At 54.7% G+C, this 16,365-nt stretch overlaps 1 protein-coding gene across 1 annotated transcript; it reads left to right on the top strand.

Annotated features, from left to right (window-relative positions):
* Positions 1-3,962: 3,962 nt before the first annotated feature.
* Positions 3,963-9,035, top strand: EN1 (engrailed homeobox 1). The gene is made up of 2 exons (XM_019983532.2): positions 3,963-4,848; positions 7,942-9,035. The coding sequence occupies exons 1-2, from the start codon at positions 3,963-3,965 to the stop codon at positions 8,256-8,258; spliced, it is 1,203 nt and encodes a 400-aa protein (XP_019839091.2). The 3' UTR covers positions 8,259-9,035.
* Positions 9,036-16,365: the final 7,330 nt, after the last annotated feature.

Raw genomic sequence — 16,365 nt, 5'->3', positions numbered from 1 at the left:
TCTAGCTTCCCCCAAACACACAAACACTTCCCCTCTGGCCAGGTGCCTTTTGCTTAGTGGCAGGCCCTGGTTAGTTAGCTTCAGTGGAGGAAGTCTGGGAGCGGGAGAGAGGCAGGAGGGTTGAGAGGGGTCCCTGTCTTGCTTACCCCACCCTCCACCATTGAAAGCTTCTTTCGGCTCCCTTCACCCTTCAATGAAGTGAGGAAAGAAATGCTCCTTTTGGCATTAAAAATCCTTTTCTTTCTCATCATTCTCCACTTCTATGTGGGCTGGCAGAACTCGGGGACAGTCAATTTATTGCAGAGATATAGCTATGTCAGTGGCCTTCTGTGAGCCCTCTAGCCCCAGCGGAGCGGCACAGCTCAGAACTAAACTTCCATATCTTTGGCCCTGGAGCAGAGGGCATTTGAAGGAAAGGATTCAATTGGATTTGCGAAAATTCTCCCAACCTGCTTCCTGACAGACCACCTCTTCCTGGACATCTATCAAGTTGGTAGAAATTCTCAAAGGCACAAACCAGTACCCCTTAAAAGACTGCCACAAAAGTGCACTCACACCTGCACACACATTGCTCCACAAACACTTAACCCCTCTACCTACAGGCTTTTACATACAACTCACCCTGCCCGTATTTCCTCACCCACATGTCCATTCTTGGGCACCCTCCGAGTCCTCTGGACCCTCACACACCCACCTGGTTCAACATTTGCTCACTGTGACACCCTACTATTAGGCTTGCCAGGACACCAACCCGCTAACACAAAGTTCCCAATAATGTGTTCATTTTCAGGAATAAGAAAGGAGGGCGCGGGCCCTAGTAGGGGTCTCGGAGAGCAAGTGGCTCTGGATGCGGAGCGTTGGCGGAGGCCTGGCCTGGGGGAGGATGCTGTTGGGGGGGGGCGGCAAACCAGCGAGAGGAGCACCGCCTAATCCAGCCGGAGCTCGTGGGCCGCGGGTGCATTTATCATCCCATTACTGTAACAAATCCGGGCTCCACTACATGAAAGGTAAAATGAATTACCGACGTTAAGCCGTCAATAAAGTCATTTCTGTAAATGGTGTCTCCAAAGGGCCGCCGCATTATTCAGCTGGCTTTATCAGCTGGCTGGAAATTACGTGGAGGAGCCGGGCCGCGCGGCGCGCGGGGCCGCTCACTTTGATTAAGCGTCTTGCCAGCGCGATGTGACAGAGCTTTTGACCAGGGTTTTATTCACAAGCCTGTGATGAACGCCAAGCTGATCAGGCGGAATGAAGAGTAATTAAAACCTATAAATTATCTTCCGCAGCCCTTCTCGAGGCGTCTCCTGCAGGCGAGATAAGGCGTCGAGACCCTATTTACGGCGCTGAAAGGGACCGCGGCGCACAAAAGCTACGCGGCTAAATAGGATATTGATAGTGTCCTAATTAGAATTTAATTAAGTACCCACGCTCGCTTGCGGGATAAAGATTTCAATTTTGCGAACTTAAATATAAATAAAATCCCACCCCCATTTCGGGGAGAATGGGTGGGGCACCGGGAGATTTCGGGGAGCCCTTGGGTACAGAACTGAGGAGGACCCGGGAGACCCTCAGGTGGATTTGGGGGACGACTTGGGAGGTTTGAGGAGATCACGTCGGGCCTGGTTTAGCGCAGCGCTTCGGGAAAGTGGTTCTCGCCGCCCCGGAACCGCCGGGAAAGTCCACCTAGGAATTCCGAAAAGCCCCGAGCATCGGAAGACCCTCGGCTGACCTAGAGATGCAGCTAGCAATACCAACTCCCGCTCTCCACTAGCCCCTTGTGAGAAACTTCGGTTAGTGCGGGGGTTACGGTTATTGTGATTTTCGTTTTATTCTCTTACTAACCCTCTGTGACTTTTCTGAGCACAGGGAGATTATTTTGAATGCTTCCGTTAGACAACATCCTCAAAAAGATCCTTTCTCCGTCGCCCCAGTTAAGGATGGCGGTCCCGGCTAGATGCTCGCTGGAGCTCCGTGATAACACCCTCTCGGAGGCCTCAGTTGCCTGAGTTTTTCTACGCGTCACCATATAGTCGGATCCCGGCCCTCCAAAAAGGCTTGGTAGGCAAACCAAACCCCGCCGATGTTCAGCGCTTCACCTTCCCCTACCCTGTCCCTGGCAGTGGAAAAACTTCGGGGTGCCTCGACAAGGAAACAGCGAAAAAGAGCCCAGCGACTGGAGACAGATCTCCGTGAGCGTGGGAGCGGCTGGAGCCCCTGCAGTTCCTCCCTCCCCCCCAAAACCTGATAAGAAAATTCAGGGCTACAGTGAGAGGCCTTCAAGGACTGGGGTACAATCCCAGGAAAATCTGGGCTCCTGGGGGAAATTCGCTGTCCAGCTGGCTAGGGCATATACCGAGAGTGCAGTACTTTTATCCGCTAGATTTCACTTCGCGTGGAAATCGAAAACGGAGGTTTCCCTGAGCTCAAAAGCCAGGGCCTCGCGGGTATCCGCACCCTGACTTACTTGGCTCAGGACAGCTATAAGATGCCCGGACCGCTCGACTCTGGCGGCCAGGAAAGGACTCTCTCGCGCCCTCTGGACCTGGCTTAATGGCGGCAGGACAGCTCCTACGGGTTGTCAAAGGTCCCGCCAGGGACGGGCATGGGTACGGAAACCCCGGGAAGGGCACGCAGTGCAGCCGGCCAACATGCACTACAAACCTACAGACCTAGCTAGGCGCAGCTGGCCTCTGGCGTTTGCTACTTGTGAAAAATAAACCGCTCCACTGAAAGTAGCCAAATCTAGGTCTGTTTCACATCTCCGACCATCCTCGGTTCACCTCTCCCCACCCCACTCCCCCCACTCCCCAAATACACACCATACACACACAGACTCCGACAGTGATAGCACTCTTTCACCCTTAATGACAAGCAAGAAAAAGCTAGAGCGAGAAAATAAAAGGCTGTTTCTTAGGCATGGGGGTTGCCAAAAGAGCCGATGCCCCTGCCTCCTGATCCTGCGCCTGCACGGACGCACCCATAATCCTGCATTTCTCCAACAAGTTGTTTATGGAGTTGTCTATTTGCGTACACCCCTCAATCCACCCCTTCTCGGTCTCCTTTGCCCCTTCCTCCGTCCTGGCCTGAAAGAGGGGGAGGGGCTCGGGTGCGGGTAGGGGAGGGAGGGCCGGACACACGGGGCCCGCGCCGCGGCTCCCCCTCTCCGCCTGCGGCCGCCGCCCCCGGATTATTTATCCGCAAAGTCCCGCGCGCGCCTATTGGGCCGAGGCCCGGGTGTCAGCGCGAGTCCTGGCTCGCCATTGGCCCCGCACACGTGCGGCCCTGACTCACGTGCTTCCGGTTTGAAGGCAAAAAGTGTGCCTGGGTGATTTTTTTTTTAAGCGAGAGAGTTTGAGCAAAGATCCGAGCTGTCAGAGATTTGAAAAAAAAAAAAAAAAAAGCAGCCCAGGCGCTGGCGGAGACGCGCTCTCCCTGCAAAAAAAGCAAAGGCGATTAAAGGCGCTGCCAGCCTCGCGCTCTGGGCACAGCTGAGCGTGACACTCGGGGAAGTCAAACCCCTCACTACTGCCTAGGAAAATGGCTAGACTTTAAAGACTATTTTTTTTTTTTTATCTTTAAGAAAAAAAAAATTCTTGGAGATTTTTTTCTTTCTTTTTCCTTTCCTGTTTTTTTTTTTTTTTTTTTTTTCTCTTTTTACCGTGGCTTACTCCCCATTTAAAACAAATTGATTCTGGTTGCAGAAAGAAAAAAGAAATAGCCAAGTGTCTCCATATCTGGATATCTACAAATTAGAGAGAGACAGCGAGATCTGCTCGATAAGAGCGAGAGATCCAGGCCAGGCGCCTGGGCTTTTTTTTTCTGCACCCGCCCCGTGCCTTCGCTGGGGCTTTGCCGGCCTCCTTCCTCCGCGCACCCCCACGGGCCGCTGGCAAAGTGGGGTGGGGAGCGAGGCGGGGGGGGCGGGGGCCGGCGCGGCGGCCGAGGCGGCGGGGCGGCCGAGCATGGAAGAACAGCAGCCGGAACCTAAAAGTCAGCGCGACTCGGGCCTCGGCGCGGCGGCGGCGGTGGCGGCGGCCCCCGGCAGCCTCACCCTGAGTCTCAGTCCCGGCGCAAGCGGCAGCAGCGGCAGCGATGGAGACAGCGTGCCGGTGTCCCCGCAGCCCGCGCCCCCCTCGCCGCCCGCGGCGCCCTGCCTGCCGCCCCTGGCCCACCACCCGCATCTCCCCCCGCACCCCCCGCCCCCGCCGCCGCCGCCGCCGCAGCAGCATCTCGCGGCGCCTGCTCACCAGCCGCAGCCCGCGGCCCAGCTGCACCGCACCACCAACTTTTTCATCGACAACATCCTGAGGCCGGACTTCGGCTGCAAAAAGGAGCAGCCGCCGCCGCAGCTCCTGGTGGCGGCGGCTGCGGCGGCCGGAGGAGGCACAGGCGGAGGCCGGGTCGAGCGTGACAGAGGCCAGACCGGCTCAGGTAGAGACCCCGTCCACCCGCTGGGAACGAGGGCGCCGGGCGCCGCCTCACTCCTGTGCACCGCGGACGGGAACTGTGGCCCACCCGACGGCTCCCCGCCAGCCACCGCCGGCGGGGCGGGCGCGTCCAAAGCTGGGAACCCAGCGGCGGCGGCGGCTGCGGCAGCAGCAGCGGCCGTGGCGGCGGCGGCGGCGGCGGCAGCAGCAGCGGCCAAGCCTTCGGACAGCGGCGGTGGCAGTGGAGGCGGCGTGGGGAGTCCAGGTGCGCAGGGTGCTAAGTACCCGGAGCACAGCAACCCGGCCATACTGCTAATGGGCTCAGCCAACGGCGGGCCCGTTGTCAAAACTGACTCGCAGCAACCCCTCGTGTGGCCCGCCTGGGTCTACTGCACGCGCTACTCCGATCGCCCGTCCTCCGGTGAGTACCCAGCCCTAGGCTTAGCGGTGAGCCCGGCAGACGCCGGTAGAACTCTCAGCCGCCGGGCTGGGGAGAGCGTGCGTGCCGGATCCCGAGGGTTCTCTTTTCTCATGCCTGCTCTCTCCTTTTCACCTTCGATTCCAGTCACTACCGAGTGTTATACCCAGTTTTGTGCTCCTGGGCTCTGCGACTACCGCCCGGGAGGTTATGGCTCAGGGTACAGGGAGTGGGATCCTTCAATTTTGAACTCCGAGCCCTTCTCGCCTTCTTTGTGTTTTACCTTTATTATTCTTAGTAAAGACTCAATCAGTCTTCGCTTTTTTTTCCAGGGAAAGGGGTTTTTAGAATCAGCGGGAAGGTGGGCCTAGCGATCTGGGTCTGAAATCCTGCGGAGGCCGAAACTGAGCAAGGCTTTGATTAGAGAAATTATCTTCGCTTTGTGTCCTTGCAGACATAAACACCGTATCGATATTTTTTGCAGAGAGATCATTTGCACAGAGATAGATATAAGGAGACACAGGAAGAAAGAGAAACGTGTCTGATCGCTGTCCTTCTTCTGCAAGCCGGGTAGCCAAAAGGGCCTGACCCGCCTGGGTAGAATCCAGGGAAAGGCGGTTTCGGAAACAGTGGGTGCCGAGAGCCCCTGGCTCCCGATTCTCTGGAACTGACAGATAAACGGGGGAGAGGACAGAAGATACCTTAGGCTCAGGCCAGGGACCTGGGCCGAGGGCATAAGAGCCAGCCCCCACCTCAGCTTCTCCGTGGCCCGCCTGGCACATCCTCCCGGGCCCTGCCCCTTCCTTTTTTCACTCCTTCCTTCCGTACATCTGCCCGTTAGCAAATTTCTGCTAGCCATAGGCCCGTTTTTCTCAATTTTCCTTTGGCCCTTTCCCCACATACCTCTTTGAGCTTGGAGAACCCCAGGCCGAGAGGTACTCAGGGGCAGCCACGAGGCCCCTGGTGAGGAGGCTGTGGTCTGCCCGCCTCCGGGGACCGCAGCTCCCAGGAGGCTGATGGGCGCCTCGAGGAGGGCGGCAGGGGTTCTGGCCTACGATTGGGGTTCCGCGCCCCGGTCTGGCAGGAGGCCGGGCTGGCGTCGCGGTGCGGCGCTCCACTCCGACTGGTCTCTGACTTCCCACCGCTGCTCCGCTGCTGGCCGGGCGCGGATCGATGAGCGCTATCAGCCCCCGCCATCTCGAGCCCCGTTATTGACACATCGGGCTCCCTGAACCTCCGAAAAGCTGCTTTGATTGACTCGCCTGATGGATAGAGTGATTGAGCTGTCAGGCTGTGCGGCTCAGGCTGGCCAGGAGGCTACGATTTTATTACAAGTGTTCATGCCTCTGCAACGGCACCCATACACACAGTAACAACAACAACAGCAACAAAACAACTGCCACAACGCTCTAACAACCTAAGAGATGCCCATCTCACAATGGGGCCTTTCTGAGGTTGCACACATTTCCTGGGCCACTTCTGCTCAACCAGCTAATTACTAACCTAAACCAAGGCCTTCCTGGCCCCTCACCCCGCCTCCCAGTGCTTTCTTCATCGGGCTCAGGAGTGGGGCTTGTCTTTGTTCTTGGCTGCTTTCCTACTTACAAGCCTGGGGAGGCAGGGTGCTGGTTTCTAATCCTGCAGGGGCAGTTCAGGGAGAGGAACCTCAACCCAGTCTTGAGTTGCGGTGGTCGGCCAGGCCTGTACTCTTTTGTCACAGGACAGCTGGTGACCCCTGGAGCTGGTCTGCCCCAGAGGCCAGCTGCCTGGTTTACCCCTCTGTCACTAGGTTTCGAGATGCCGGTGCAGACCCTACTTTCCAGACAGTTTTAGAGGTTAACAGGCCAGACAGGGACTTCACTCAGCTCAGGAAGCTCCCATAACCATGACAGGGCCCAGCAAATAAATGCTAGAGACGACTTGCGTGTGGAGGCCTCTTTTTCCTCCTCTCTTCAGGGCTGGGCTTCATAGCCAGCCCTCTTCCCAGACTATTTTTGAGGGACCCTTCACTTTCCTAGGAAGGTTTCCTGTGGCCTCTTCCTATAACCATCTTAGGGCATAGCACAGATTTTTTCTGGATTGTCCCACCCTTTCTGTCCCTCTGCCCCTGTTTTGCTTCTGGATGTGGGGAGGGGGATGCAGTTTTCTTGCAGATCACCATAGGTGGGCAGAAAAGACAGCTCTGACTTGCTTTTGTTGTTCAGTTTTCAATCCTGAGATTGCAGCTTCTGTATCCGAAGGACTAGGGAGAGAGACCTGCCTGTGCCACTGGGTGTAGGATGGGGAGGGTCCTCTCTTTCTTACTGGTACCATCCAAGGGACAAAGCAGAGACCCCAGGGGCCTGGGCATGTGGATAAGGCATACAACTGGGGGAAGGCCTCTTCTCCCCTTTCCAGGAAGCAGGTGGACAGTGTCTTCCTGGGACTCCATAAGGGGCTTCGTTTTAGGCCAGAGGGAAAGAAGAGCAGATAGAGAGAACAGATGCTGAATGTTTTGGAGCTAGGCAAGCCTCTCACATCGCCCTCCGTATCCCCTTGTTTTCTGGAGTCCGTAGCTACAAGCAGATGTGGTCTTATTGTAGGTGTGTGGGTGTAGATGCGCTTCTTAAGGAGGGGGAGAAAAATAGTTCGCAGGCTGGCAATTCCCGCAGGGCAGTCCTATCCCAGTCTTCATGACTCCACTGTTGAGCCTCTTTTTATGCCAAGTCTGTGAAGACAGCAGGCTCCTGACCTCCAACTCTGGGTTGGGCCTGATAGGGCTCCAAATATCTTTCCATCTTGGACTCTATGATTTAAACCTATCACGGCTGGGTCTGTTCTGAATTGAGGTGTGAGGTGCATACACAACTTCGGCAGGCCAGTTTTCCCCTGTGACCCTTCTGGCATCCCAGAGGATTCCCAGAGGGGAACCCAGCGACCCCAGTAGCCAGCAGATTGATCTAGGGGCTCGTGGGCGGGAGGAGCTGCACGGCCTCTGCTATCGCCCCAGAAGCCCGGGGCGAGATGCTCCAGCTCCGCTCCGCAATTCTCACGCAATTCTTCCTCTGCCCTCTCCCCCCTGCCCTCTGTCCCTTGTCCCCACCTCCGATGCTGCAGGTCCCCGCACCAGGAAGCTGAAGAAGAAGAAGAACGAGAAGGAGGACAAGCGGCCGAGAACGGCCTTCACGGCCGAGCAGCTGCAGAGACTCAAGGCGGAATTCCAGGCGAACCGCTACATCACTGAGCAGCGGCGGCAGACGCTGGCCCAGGAGCTCAGCCTCAACGAGTCCCAGATCAAGATCTGGTTCCAGAACAAGCGCGCCAAGATCAAGAAAGCCACGGGCATCAAGAACGGCCTGGCGCTGCACCTCATGGCGCAGGGACTATACAACCATTCAACCACCACGGTCCAGGACAAAGACGAGAGCGAGTAGCCGCCGCCGGCAGAGGCCGCGCGGTCCGGCCGCCGCACCCGCGCCCCCTCCTGGCACCGCGGCCGCCCCAGTGTGGGCCCCACGCCCCGGGGAGAAAGAATCAGCGTAAAGGAGGAAGGGAGCAACAGGGAAAAGAGAGAAAAAGAGGTTCCCAGAATGGAGAGTCACATTGGAACCAGACATTTTTTTTCAAAAGGGAGAAAGACTCAGACAGGTGCTATCGAAAAATAAGATCAGTTCTCTCTTCACAGTATAAGGGACGAAAACTACGAACTCTTAAAGCTCTATCTAGCCAAACCGCTTACAACCTTGTATATATTTAATTTCAGGTAAGGAAAAGAATTATGTGTAGCGATCTCTATTTGCTGGACTTTTTATTAATCTCCTTTATTATTATTGTTATAATTATTATAATTATTATAATTATTTTATCCCCCGCCTCCGCCTCGCTGCCCCTGGCCCAGTTTCGTTTTCTTTTGAATGTTATTGCTTCTCCGGTGCCTCCCGTCCCGCATCGCTGGCCCTCCGTTTCTCTGGGACTTTTCTTTGTGTGCGTGAGAGTGTGTTTCCTTGCGTGTCTGCCCTTCGCCTCTCCCCCTCCCCCATCTCCCCAGCCCCTTCTGTCCGTCTGTCTGTCCTGTCCCCGACCCTTTCGTTTTCCGGAGACTTGTTGAGAAATACGACCCCACAGACTGCGAGACTGAACCGCCGCTACAAGCCAAAGATTTTATTATGTTCAGAAACCTGTAGTCTGAAATAAAGTGTACACTGTGCTCACGAGCGCCTGACGGCCCTCCTCTTTGCGGGCTGGGGAAGGGCGAAGACGCAGGGCGGCCCTGCGCAAAGCGGGTACACACCGAGCGCGGAGCCCCGAGGCTCCGCCAGGCCTTAAGATCCATCACCGCACAATGAATACAGGGTACAAGGAGGGCGCGGTGATAGGGATGGCTCGGACCCGGGGATGGCCCGGGTTTGGAGGGTCTAGCGGGACACGCCTGGTCTCTGATAGCATTCAAAGGAGACCAAAGGCCGGAAACCCCAGTCCTGACTTCGGAAACACTGCGGAGCTGTTGGTCTGCTTCCCGCGGAGCCAGGACCAGCCGGGCTGCAGCATACTCTGGTTCAACCTGCTCCTCTCTCCAGCTTGCTTCTTTTCTTTTTCTGTCTCTTTTTCTGATGCAGTCTTGCTAGAGGTTTTCTCCTTTAGAAGCAAAAGGACTTCCCGGGGCATGGCAGAGGTGAGGGGCTGCCTGGAATACTAAGCGAGGGCCACCTTGGCCTGTCTGGACTTCACTGCTCTTCCAATGGAGAAGTGATTCGGTTGTCTAGACGGCTGGTCAAGGACGGCACAGGAACCTGGCAGGACTCATGGTGGGCGAAGTCCGGAGAGGAGGCCCCGATGCAGAGAAGCCATGTGGAGCTGCAACCCCTCAGTCAGCTACAGGGATTGCTCTGGGGCGAAGATCTCAACATGCACACAGGCCTGCCTTTGCCCCAAATCTAATAAGCGAAGTTCCTTTCACAATCCCAACAAAGCCTGGCTTGCTTTCTGATAGAGGGGGGCACAAACACCAGCCCCCTGGGGCCCCAGAACCCCCAGACTTCCAAGAGGGAAATGTCTGAACACTTGTCCCAGACCCTAGGGCCTATCCTTCCTGGGTAGCCACTGGGTCCCACCATTCAGGGACTAGGAAGAGAAAGGGGAGGTCCCTTCTAATCTCCCTTTGGTCCAGGATTTTTTTAAATGGTAAATTCTGTTCTCCCCGTTTTTCTTTCTCTTCTGTAGTATGTACGTATGCAGCTATACTCATATGACCAGATATGTAGGTGTCCCCAAAAACTCGGGTGCATATGTGATCATGTGTAGATGAATACTGGTACATCTGGGTGCCCACAGTGTTTTGTGTATTTCTGCATTATGTGAACATTATGTGATTGGATGTTCATGTCTCTGTAATTAGATGCATACTTGGATGTTTGTGAGTTCACAGTGTGTGCACATGTGCTTATTTGTGTTTGCACGTGTGTTTGTGCATGTAGGGGAACCCTGCTTCTGTGCTCTTTCCTTGGGTTTCTTTCCTGTTGTTTTTGCAGGATTGATTATTGTGAGAGTGGGAATGACCGATCAGTCTGCCTTTCTTGAAAAATTCACCTTGGTTTGGGCCTGTGCTGGGTGTGAAATGACAGTGCCAGGTGTCAGGCCTTGGAAGCCAAGGGAGTGTTGAAGTCCCTGTTGAAGGGCTTGAGGGGTTGGGGTTCAGGGGCCTGGAGTTGCAGAGCACATTTCACATTGCCATGGGTTCCCAACTTTATTGCATTCCATTCACATCTTTTTTGGGTGTGTAGAGTAACCTCTACACATAATAGATGCTCACCCAATCCTTGAGTGAAGAGTTGAAAGCAGTGAGGTGGGCCCTTCCCTGGGCCAGTTGTTTTCTGGTGACTGGAAGTATATCCTTTGCTTTTCTTGGGGTGGCGATGCAGGGGAGGAGCCCGGAATCTTCAAGTTCTCCACAGCTTTTGGTTTTGGGGCTGAGATCTGAGGCTGAGGGTACCCCTTCCAGAATCTGGCCACAGGCAGATAGGATGTTAGGGTGCCCAGTTCTACAGAGAATCTTTCTATCCAAATGCATGGAAACTGAGCTACTCTTCCTTCTCCCTTCCTCAGTGTGGCCCCTTAGGATACCTGTGTCCCTCAAGATCACAGATGCAGAGTCAGGGGCCAACTTGAGTAGTAACTCCAAGAAGCATCCTGTTCCTTAAGGCCCCTCTTTATCTGTACCAGGAGATCAAAGCCAAGAGTTTTCCCTCTGGGGGAGAGAGAGGTGGTCACCTCTCCCCAGGATTATATTGGTAAATTGCATGGATGTGTCAGTATTATGTAATTTGACTTCTGGCCCATTATCTCCTTTTGTCTTCCTATCACTATGGGTAAATAGAATTTTTTTCTTTACTCAGAGGAGGAAACTAAAGCTTGGAGAACTTAAACATTTGGTCCATGGCTCCTCTGGTCCCCCTGTGTCTTCCTCTTTGTCACACCTACTCATTACAACTGCCTTTATCTCTGAAATCTGGCTGAGGTCCTCAAGAAATGGTCCAGTATGACTTTCCTATCTTCTCTCTTTCTTCCCCATCCCCATTTTTATTCCTCCTGATTGGGGCAGAGACTAGGGAAGGAGGACTCCAGTCAGACTTCTTTCATGCACCCCCTCTAAAAAAAGAAAGTAATAATAATCATAAACAGGCATTGATTTCTCTGATTTATGGGTCTGGCTTAGCCAGCTGCCTGTGTATTAAAGTCTGGGGCTGCATCGAAATAAATACTAGAGTGTGCTATCCCAACTTCCTTATATTCTACCTATTTTTTTAAAGATTGGATTGAACCATAAACTTAAATCTTCCTCAGCCCAGGAGGAAATACACACTAGCCAAGTCTAAACAGTATTGATCCTTGGCTCTTTCTGAGGGCAAAGGTCTCTTCTGTTCTCTTGCCAGAAACTCCTGTTCCTTCAGTAGGGTCAGGAGGAGGAGGTGTGGAAGGGGGTGGACTACAGAAGGGGTATTCGGGTGTATGGTGGTACATTGTAGGTCTGTGTTAGCTTGTATGTTTGTGGGTTGTATTGCACGTGGGCATTTGTATAGAGGTGCTATTGACTGATAAATAAATACATTTATTTAGGCTTGGGAGGTGTAAGTGTGTTTTGAGTGTATAGGCACCAATAGCGATTAGTGTTTGTGGGTGTGTGTATGTGTGTCCAGGCTGCCAAGGGCACAGAGAAAGAGTCTGTACTAACCTGCCCCCCATCTGGCCCCCACAGCCCTGTCACCTGTGACAGGGCTTCCAGATGCCCCAATGTCCTCAGTAAAAAAGCCTAACTGCAGGGGTAGGGGTGACCCTGGCTGACACCAAGAAGCCGAGGCCAAGGCCAGGGTCAGGGAGACTGGCCTCCCCAAACTCCTTGCCCTGTGAAAGTGTCTGCTGTGGCTTTTCTGGGGATGGCCATCTGTTTCTCCAAAGGTCAGCCTTGCTTTTCTTCTTCATGAAAGCCCTTCCTCTGGCAATACAGGCAACCTTCATTCCTCATCTTCCAACAGGCACAGGCTGGGAAGGGGATGGCGAGCCTGAAGACCCCTCTCCTCGCTTTGCCTCACAGCCTGGGGCCCATTTAATCTCTATGTCACCATGGCTTAAATTGGAAATCATGTTCACTCCATCTGGAGGGAGGTGGCCAAGTACTGCTCCATCCCTCATCACCCCACCAGAGACCTCTTCTCTCTTTTACTCTGAACCCAGGTGAAAGAATTGTGGTAACTTGTGGAAAGGGGCAAGACTGGGGACTCCACCAGCCCCCACTCCTCCCCAAATGATTTAGGCCAGGCATTTAATTGTTGGAGGGGATCCACAGGGAGTCTGGAATAAAAAGTTTCATTTAACTGGGGGTCGGGGGTGGGAGGGGAAATGCCTGGCAGGGTGTGAAAGCATACTGGAAGTGAGAGGCAAAATCTTCAGATTTCCTCTAAGTCCAGTAAGGGCCTCAAGAGTGTCACTGAGTGGGTGGTACCAATGCATATATAGACATACAGCACATGTGCACATACTTCTGCATATCCAAATGCACAAAAAATGTACTCACATATATAATACTTGTACACCTATGTAAAATATGAGCAAATATACAAACAAGTATCTAGATATCTAGAACTGACATACAGAGATGGGTTCCTAGCAAGCAGATGGCCATGGTCAATGTAGAAATTTCTGGCCCTTTTTTTACATGACCCAGGAGTACACCTGCTGGTGTCCAATACATATCTGCATGCCCCAGCTAATGGGCTTTGCTCCTATCCAGTGTAGAGACAGGGCATTGTTTCCAGGGCTGGGGACACACTAGACTGCCCACTTCTTTTCATGAAGGCCACCAGAGAACTGGGACTAAGGTGAGTGGATTGATTGTGTGGGGTGGAAAGTCTGGAGTCAAGGCAGCCCCTTCTCTCTCCCCAGAGACTCTGGGCTCAGACACAAATGTGCTGCTGCTACACCTGTCTCCATCCCTCCCTCCCACCTGCCCTGCACCTTCCCAGGTGTACCTCCTGGGGGTGAAGCAGATCCAGGGAAGGAGAGGGCAGACTTCTGAAACTGATTTCTTAGAGAGTTGGGTAAGTCTTGGGCCATTATAATTTGCACTTTGAGTTTGCTTCTAAATGCAGCCTTTCCCAGAGATGCCATTCTGGAGATGGAGCAGGCCCCTCCACTCTGGAATTCTTCCCAAAGATATGGGGTAGGTTGCTGTGAGCACATTTGGAAAGATTTCAGGTTGCAATAATGGATTGCAGAAAAGCAGAGATCGGAGCACTGTGCATGCTCAAACACACCCAGCTTATCCCGAGAAGAGGATTGGATCCATGCTCCAGATTTGCCTTTCAGATGTGGGAATGGGGTGAGGGGCAGCTGTGGGAGGATGCAGGAGGAGCCCTGTGCTGGGGGAAGCTGTGAGCACAAGCCTCCCCACTCAATTCTGCCAGGGGACAGAGCATACACGCAAGCAATCTCTCAGGGACTAGCAGCTACCAGAAGATTCCTCCCAGACCCAGCTGCCATGCAAGTGCAAGTGCAGGGGTGGTGAGAAGCGCCATCCTGGGTGCACTCAGTACCCCCACTCCGTTTCCCCCCGCCCTCTCCACTCACTCCTGGCACCCCAGGAACAGCAATTACATCGCAGAGGGGAGGGAGACCCCTGTAGGTGAGATGGAAGGAATCCAAGGAAGAGACAGACCTACTAAAATTGAACATTCCTCAAGGACAGACGACTGCAAGAGTGGGCTAGGACCCTGACTGAGAGGCCAGCAGATTCAGGCCGGAAGGCACACAGTGGTACCCACTGATGAAGTGAATGCAGTGGGAAACCACTGATAAAGCCCTGCTGCTGCCCCACACCCCCCTCCAGCTGCAGTGAGGCGGCCGTTAAAAGTCTTTCATCCAAGATGAAAATTCATCATTACAAGAAGACACATCCAGAAATTTAAAAATAATAACAGATTCTCTATTTACTGACAGCCAGTGTCCCACGTTGCTAGCCATTTGACACAGTTTACTTTTTTCAACCTCACACACTTCTTTGAGTTGGATATTATCATCCCCATTTTACAGGTAAGAAAAGTGAGGTCCAGGGACATTCTTGCCAAAGTCACACCAAACCACGTTAAAGCTTACACAGTAATTATATGTCATAAAATACCAGGACGATTCTCCCGGTGTGCTATGTTTCCACAGTAAGAGAACTTCTGCATAAGTCGGGATGGGGTGGATTTGGGTTAAAGGCTATTCTTTCTCTTCTGAACTCTTAAGTAGGAGTAGTCCTCAGCCGCCATCTCCAACCTCCCACTCTTCTCTCAAGTTAGTACCTCACGTTCGAATTCTTGCTCTCAAATCCCACTTCACCCAGGTTGGTCTCAGATTAGGTTCCCCGGAGGTCTTCAAGATGACCTCTTCCCACCACAATCAGCAGTGTCTACCCTCACAATCTCCTCTCCCTCCTGAGCCCAATCTGGCTCGGCTGACACAGCCCGCCCCTGGCCTCTCGGACCTTGGCTTCTCCCCCCTGGCTGGAGCTGCCTGCGCGCCCAGCGCGGTCTGCGGAGGGCGCCTCGCAGATGCACTTCCGGTCAGCGCAGCAAAGGCCGTAGGCTTGGACTGCGCTGACCTGTCGAGTCAGGCTGGAGATCGGAGAGCATCTGGGGCTCGTCCTCTCTCGGGGAACCTCGAAACCCCAATTCTGCTAGCCCAGCGCGGGATCCTGCCCACCGGCTCGATGGAGACGCCAAAGGGAGGGCTGCCCGGGCGCTGGGCTCCGGGTGATGGACAGGGACCCGCCTCCCTCCACCCGCAGGCGCCAATATTCCCGCATCTCCTACCCGGGTTCCCCCAAGCGACTATCTCTGTACAGTTTCGATTTGTGTCTAGGCCGGGTTCGCTCTCCTTTCAGTAATTTTCTATGGGCTTCCCGGCCTCTGGGTTCCTCCTTGGTCCTCTGCTCCAAGGTTTCCGTTTTCGTTCAGAAGACTGCCCTCCTGCGGTCAACCTCTCCGACCACTCGGACTCGGCCTTTGCGGAGGGTGTGCCTGGGCGTCTCTTTGGCTTCCTGCCCTCCGTCTCCTCTGGTCCGTGGCCCGGCTCCCAAGTTTGCTCCCGGGATTGGAGGCTATGAGGGAGGCCGGGGACTTCCGACCTCTCGCTTCCCTCCCTGGGCCGGCGCGCAGGACCGGGGCTGACCTTGGAGGCGGCCACGCTCCCCGCTCCCACCACGTTCCCCAGTCACCCCCGGCCCCCTTGACTCCCGGGCTACCAAGTCGTGGCCCCTGGGGAAGCGCCCTTCCTTTGGCGGTGCGCCCTTGCCCTGGCGGTATCTCGCAGCGGCTGGAATCTGAGCTGCACAAACCATGTTTTGGAGCGGCCGGGCCTGGGGTCAAACCAGGAAGGAGGAGGGGTGGACCTCAGGCTGTGGAGACCCGACTTTATTTGTTTCAACTTGTCCTGAAGGGTTAGACGAGGCGCGCGCTCGCGCACATTTGCCACCGGGAGCCGAAACCCTCGCTGGCTCGGCTGCCCGGCTCGGCCAGCCCGCTCGGCGCCCTGCGCGGCCCTGGCTGGCCCGGAGGCCCTGGCGTCCGAGAGCTTGGGCGCCTGCCTGCTTGGTGCCTGGCTGGGGCGAACCTGGCCCGCGAAGGGCCGCCACCTGCATTTTCCTGGACTAGGTGAGCGCCTTCCGAAATCCCCGATGCGGGATCTTTTTTGGGGGGCGAGAGAAAAAGTTGCTGCAGCAGCCCTGCCCCCTGCCGCCTCTTCCCACAATAAAGCGCCCACTTTCAGGTGGCAGACTTTTTTCCATCTTCCCTTTCCTTTTCTGGAGATATTTGGCCAATTCGCTTTCCTAGGCACAGCTGTGGTTTCCCCCTCAGGTTAACTGTTTGCATGGAATTTCTTTAAAACTAGCGCAGTCCTCTTGCCCTTGGTCAGCATCTTTTCTGAGCGGCGCCCACCCAGGCCCTATAGAGCTTCCAGGAAGGTGCGGCCGGCTAGGCGGGCGTGAGAAGGACGGAGGCCGGGCGA

Source organism: Bos indicus, chromosome 2, assembly GCF_029378745.1.
Source record: "Bos indicus isolate NIAB-ARS_2022 breed Sahiwal x Tharparkar chromosome 2, NIAB-ARS_B.indTharparkar_mat_pri_1.0, whole genome shotgun sequence".
In the NCBI taxonomy this organism is placed as follows: Eukaryota; Metazoa; Chordata; class Mammalia; order Artiodactyla; family Bovidae; genus Bos; species Bos indicus.
The sequence above is the reverse complement of the archived record's forward strand: the minus strand, read 5'-3'. Positions and strand labels throughout refer to the sequence as shown.